The sequence below is a fragment of the Lepisma saccharinum genome, unplaced genomic scaffold (genome assembly GCF_977018435.1).
Source record: "Lepisma saccharinum unplaced genomic scaffold, izLepSacc3.1 HAP1_SCAFFOLD_764, whole genome shotgun sequence".
Classification (NCBI taxonomy): Eukaryota; Metazoa; Arthropoda; class Insecta; order Zygentoma; family Lepismatidae; genus Lepisma; species Lepisma saccharinum.
In genome coordinates this window covers 4,213-10,363 of record NW_028143427.1, presented here as the reverse complement: position 1 = coordinate 10,363, position 6,151 = coordinate 4,213, and the positions used below count along the sequence as shown (strand labels likewise).

Genomic DNA, 6,151 nt, shown 5'->3' with positions numbered 1-6,151 from the left:
TGAAACCTGTATTTACTTTTACATATATTATTCTCTGTTGGTTTTACATTTATCCGTTGTTATGGAGTCACAGAGCAACTCAATCGCATTTTGCTTGCATGGAAGAAGCTATTCAATACTACTCAGGCCAGTACCCAGGATTTTCTCTAGGGGGGGGGGGGGGTTGGAGATGCGAAATGCAGTTGGATTTATTGAATTAGGTTATTTTACGTTGCTTTCTGTCACTTTTGGAGATGAGGGTGAGTGATACGATAAAATTGATGAAATGGCATTCACAAAGAACACTCCTGGATTCGAACCCGGAACACCTGACATCTTAGCACGCTGTGATAACCACTCCGCCACGATGGTCGGGGAAATGTTGTTGGAGTGTAAGATACGACCACTGATGTTGTGGCAGCATTGCAGCTAGAACTAAACACACTACTCTAGAGTTTAGAATAAGGAACATATATAAATGTGAGTTGGCCGAGAGGCGAGACAATTTATCATCACGAGTGCAGTTTGATGCCATTTGCGTTGTTTCCAAGCCGCCAGTTGGAATTGCGAGCGGTATAGCGCCGACCGTACTGCTGCTGAATACATTTTATAGTACTTTGATTCGAGCGTTTTTACAGTTCGACGTCAAACAACACATTTATTAACTTGCCAGCAGGGAAGGTAGCCCTAAATCCATTAACACCAAACGAGTATTATATTTATATTGATCTTAGGCGGCTATTGGGATCCAAATCTAGGGGCCAAGGACAGTTTAATTTCCCTTGGTACAGTCAACGGCAAAGATAGTGGTAAGCAAATTGTCCACCGATATTTTCATTACATTGTTATTCTACGTCCTGTGGTGTTTTTAGGAATGTAACTATGTTGGTTCGATTCAGGCAAAGTTTTCTGCATTTTGACGTCTTTATTTCAATTCATTGTCATCACATTGTGGAATTCAGACCGAATGAATATGGTGGTGGACAAATCGCCTACTGTTTCTTTCGCCGTTTGGTGTACATAAGGTTAGCATAGTGCGGAGCCAACAGTGACAAAAAGTAGGGGCAACAGCCCCGCCTCTCCCCCATAATCGCCGCCACTGATATTTATTTTAATAAGTCCAAAATGGCCCCTGTTCCTACATGGACTGTCTCCCCTTGATGTGTTTATTTGTGTGGAACTAGCAGAAAGTACCTCGCCTCGCCGATGGCGTAGTTGTAGTACAGCATATTCGGTTTAGCCTGAGCTACAGCGCCTAGAATAACGTAGTGTGGAAAACGGCATGCTTCTGCGCTCCCTGGATGGTTCCACTCGAAAATGATCCGCTAGAGGCGCTGGTGTTGACCCCGGTGCTTCGTGTTCGACTGCTTATAATGGAAGTAAATGGAGTTTTCGCTGCAACGTCTGATTCTTTTACATGAAGCATTTCTATGAATGTGATAATTGCTATGATATTTGGTACAGTGGTCGCGAAGATATTAACGAACATTCTAGACAGTCGACCACGTCCTGTTATCGTCATACTTTCGTTAATAATACGGGAGAAAAAATACGCGTGGAATGCTCTTGGCAACTAAATTTTTGTGTATGAATTAGGTTCGTTATTATTATCATCATCATTTCTTTTAAAGATATACACACTGAAGCATTTGTATTTTTGATATTTACTGTCTCTTTTCTTACGCTTTAAACTAATCGCGGCGATGATGATAATGATGATTGCATGAAACGACAAGGGGAACCCCACAAAACTTTCTTAGTGCCATCGACATGATTGTAAGGCAACTTTCAAACCAATGGGACAAGCGACACGGGATGTTCACACTGTCACACTAGTGACACACACTTCCAGACTGTAAAATAGCATTCATTGCACATGAGGGTCCAAACAGCAAACGACACGTTCATATGGCGTATTCGCGTGCTACTTGTTACTTCGGTCGGAAAGCTCCTTAAAGGAAGGGTGCTGAGACCGAAGCGACGCGCTACAGGGGGAGTTCCCAACTAAGTGACAAGCGACATGGTGCCTTCAGTCTATTAGCAAGCGTTGCTTGCGAACAACAGATAGGCGACACGATAAACCGCACATTACAACTACAGATCTAGGCGACACGATAAGCCACACGTGTCGCTTTGTCGCTTCTGCGTCGCTCAAACTGGGCCATTTCCTCAATAGCTTGCAACATGTTGCCGTGGTTTGTTGTTCGCACATACGCGATGCAATGAGTGTCTTGCTTTAGTGAGATTGCGCACCAAAGCGACAAGCGGCACGCGACACTTATCGCTTGAGGATTTCACCAACCGAACGCTGACCTGTGCGTCCAGTCATGCCGCTACGATGTGAAATGTTGCTCTTGATTGGCTCGTTTCCAAGCAACATGTGTCGCTTCGGTGTGAAAGTTGCCTTGGAGCGAAGGACCCGTGTCGCTTTGGTGTGAAATCCTCGTATCGTTTGTCGCGTGTCGCTTTGGTGTAAAATCTCCTTGAGGAAATGGTGCAGTCAGAGCTTGTGTCCCTACGGTTCGAAAGGCTGCATTGATTTCCGACTGCTCGCTTTCAAGCGACATTTGTGGTTTGTCGGCTCGGTATGAAATATCTCTCAGGATACTATTTATATTCTAATAACATAGAAAAATAAACTCTAATACACAGTCCAAGACCTTGTGTTACGCACGCATGCTATTTATTTATTAATTTTATTTTACTTTTCTTTCCAAATTAATGCCATTTCGTGACTGCAAATCACTCCACAAATATAACTGTTTCCATCAATTCACTTACCGCCTTTCTAGAGAAACAAATCTACACGATATATTCCAAAAACTAACTAAGCCGCATTACTTTCATAACAAAATTAGCACCTGGGTCGATCGCACTGCCATCTACTTGTCATCGTCTCGGGGAACCAGTTTCTTGGGTCGTTTTCCACACTACGTTATTCAAGGCGCTGTACCTGAGCTCTGGCATGCGCAAAGCAGGAAATGTTTGTCGTCTGCAGAAGACCTCACGTGACTCATAGGAGCAATGTTGCAATTCGCGGAAGTTACAATCCTACTAGACATGAAACTGAGAAAGACTATATGCTGTTCTTTCACTAAAAAATTACTTACGAATCAAAAGTAGGAAGCTGTTCTTCATGATCGTGAAATTCGTCAATTAATCTACGAATAATACACTTGTCAAATCGTCCACGTCACTTTAAATTTAGTACTTCTGCGTGGTTTGTTAGGCGTATCTATTCCCTTCAAAGTTAGTTTGTTGCGATCATTTGCACTTAAGATGCGTTTCAAAGTACTTACTGACACACCATTAGCCGCGAAAACATGCTTTGTACTGTTTAACATTCAACTCAAGACTACTGTCAACTTCTATCTTCATAAACTTATGAACGAATTTCTCTACTCTGACTGTAAATCACTTTGCTATCTCCAATATTCTTTCCAGTTTTCACCTCAACTTCCGTTGAATAAAAACACCCAAGCAACACAGGTCAACAATCATCTTACTCCTGGTAACACGATCTGCTCCCTCCCCCCTTGGTGAGAAAGAGGAGGAGAGGGAGTATGCCTCTCTCGCTTAGGGGGCTTAATCAATGGTGGTTTCACTAACAAAAATAATCCTATGTCATTCTTTTCCCTGAACAACCATCTTCTCAAGCTGTCGCTTATTTCTTAAAAAAACAAGAACTAAATGCAGATACCAGTAAGTGACGAACACCCCTAACATTAACCTCTGGTTATGGATATAGGTAATTGTTAAGACGGTTAACAACTCTGATCTCAGTGGAACTCTCGCATCGTCGCGCTGACGGCAGACATCTGCGTAGCTGAACGCCAGAGCTCAAGCTAAACCGAATGGCCTGTCGTCGCCTTCTAGTCAAGGGGTCACAATTTGATACCCGGTGGAGGTACATTGTGGTTCGGATCCCACATTAAACGTAGGCCCAGTCTCGATTAACCTATCTGTGCATGAAGTGGACTATAAATAACAAATCAATCAATCAATCCCTCTAAATGTAATTCTGGACCGCGTTAAATAAGTGAAATGAAACTAACTAATATCGTCTAATTCTATAATGCACACTTTTTCTAAGTAAGTACAAAAAGAAAGCCCTGCTGGACTCATTCTGTACCCGACAAAAATATCACAAATTCACGTACAGTAATTCTACCAATTTCCTGCATTACTTCATAAGACATTAGTTATTAAGAAAACTTGAGAGGAATATGTACGCGTATTACAAAGTCTTGAAATTTAAGCAAATTATTGCATAATTCTTGATACGAAAGTTTATGAAAAAATCATTTAGCAAATTAAGTAGGCAATTATACTTTACAGGTATGACAAGCGAGAAAAGAGCTAAAAGAAATACTAGTATAATAAAGTCGTGCCATCTAAGGGAGACCATATGAAGTAAACATTCCCTTTTTCGGCTGATTTTGTTTTTCAACGGAAAAAAATCTTATTTTAAAAATTAGAGTAATTTGTATACATTTATTGTGCGGGATGTATGAGGGAACGGGTATGTGTATATACGAGGGGCGTTCAGGTAAATCCCAAACTTCTGAGTTTATAAAATAAACGAACAAATTTCAAGCGGAGCGGTGGAAACTACATTTATTTTTCCAAGTATTCCTCTGCTACATTTATACACTTATTCCATCGTTTAACTAATGCCTGTAAAGCTACGGCATATAAATATTTGCCGGTACATTTGAACCCTTCTAGGACAACCTGCTTCATTTCGTCATTACTGCTGAAATGTTGTCCTCAGAGGATTCCTTTTAGTGGTCCTAGGAGGTGGAAATCACTTGGCGCTAAGACCGGACTGTAAGGGAGATGTGGAATAATTCCCAGACGTCGAGCGGTATGAGGTCTTGCATTGTCCTGTAGAAACAGAACATCCTTCGCGATCACTTCAGGCCGTTTCTTCCTCAGATTTTTATGCACAACATGCAGAAAACGATAGTAATATTCACTGTTGATAGTGATACCATGAGGTAAAAATTCCACGTGAAATCCCATGCTGACGCAATTGTTCGAAATTTCTTTGGTGGTGGTAATTCCTCACTCTTCCATTGCTTCGATGCTCTTTTCGATTCCGGAGTGAAATGGTGAACCCATGTTCATGATGCGATCCAAGAAATACTGGCCTTCCCTGACATTGTGGTCCTTCAGTTCTGTACAGACGTCAACTCTACTGTGCCAGTCAAGAGCGGAAAGCTGTTTTGGTACCCAGCGTGCACTAACTTTTCGGAATAGGAAAATGTCATGAATTATTGTGTTTAATCTTTCTATCGAAAGATTACACACCTTAGCAATTTCAAGACAGAATATGCGATGATTGTCAATGATACACTGTTCCACGCGCTGAATGTTTCCAGGAATGACTGCTGTGGTCTGAGAACCACCACGACCGGGACTGTCGATGACAGACGTACGACCGTCTTTGAAGCGCTTGCACCATTCCAATGTCTTACTGCGGCTGAGTGTTTGATCCCCGTACTGTGCTTGCAGTCTTCCGTAAATTTGAGCTAGTTTTATGCCCTTCTTCACTAAAATCTTCATTACCACACACTGTTGTCCGCCATCTTGAATACTGGTCTCTGGACTGGCGTGTGCAACGAGCACCGTAACAGGACACAGTTGCCAGTTCCTACTGCATGCACTTCCTACACCCTGGGATTTGTTTATAAACCTGTCAAAAAAGAATGTCCCGGATTGACTTTAACGCCCCTCGTAAATTACAGGGCCAATGGGATTTTTCATACAATGTCCCTTCATAAAGTACTTCCGCGGCTCACCAATCAGTGGGCAGACTTGGAGGCAACTCTAGCAGGTAAAGACGGCCGGAGCGAGATGTCGATCCCATCCTTCCACCCCCGCTATGTTCCTTCATGGCACAGTGCAATGCATAATGCGTTAGTCTACCTGTAGTCGATGTTATACGGCGGTATGGTTAACCTTATTCGTTAGAGTATAGCTTCTGCTACTATACGAATACTTTCTACTTTCGTTTCGTTTATATTTATTTGTGTAATTTGGTCGTTACTCAAATAAGCTTATGCCACTCAAGCGACACGCGTTGTTACTTCGTTCTGAAATCTCCCTAAATAATGTTACCTTCTTTTGCCCGAAACAATTAACGGTGGATTAGGAAGGCTCGTATAGT

General features: G+C 42.1%; 1 protein-coding gene across 1 annotated transcript; it reads right to left on the bottom strand.

Annotated features, from left to right (window-relative positions):
• Positions 1 to 5,046: 5,046 nt before the first annotated feature.
• On the bottom strand, positions 5,047 to 5,547 carry LOC145983306 (protein GVQW3-like). Its single transcript, XM_083116450.1, has one exon. It carries the CDS (start codon positions 5,545 to 5,547, stop codon positions 5,047 to 5,049), a length of 501 nt encoding a protein of 166 aa, XP_082972576.1.
• Between the last annotated feature and the right edge of the window lie 604 nt (positions 5,548 to 6,151).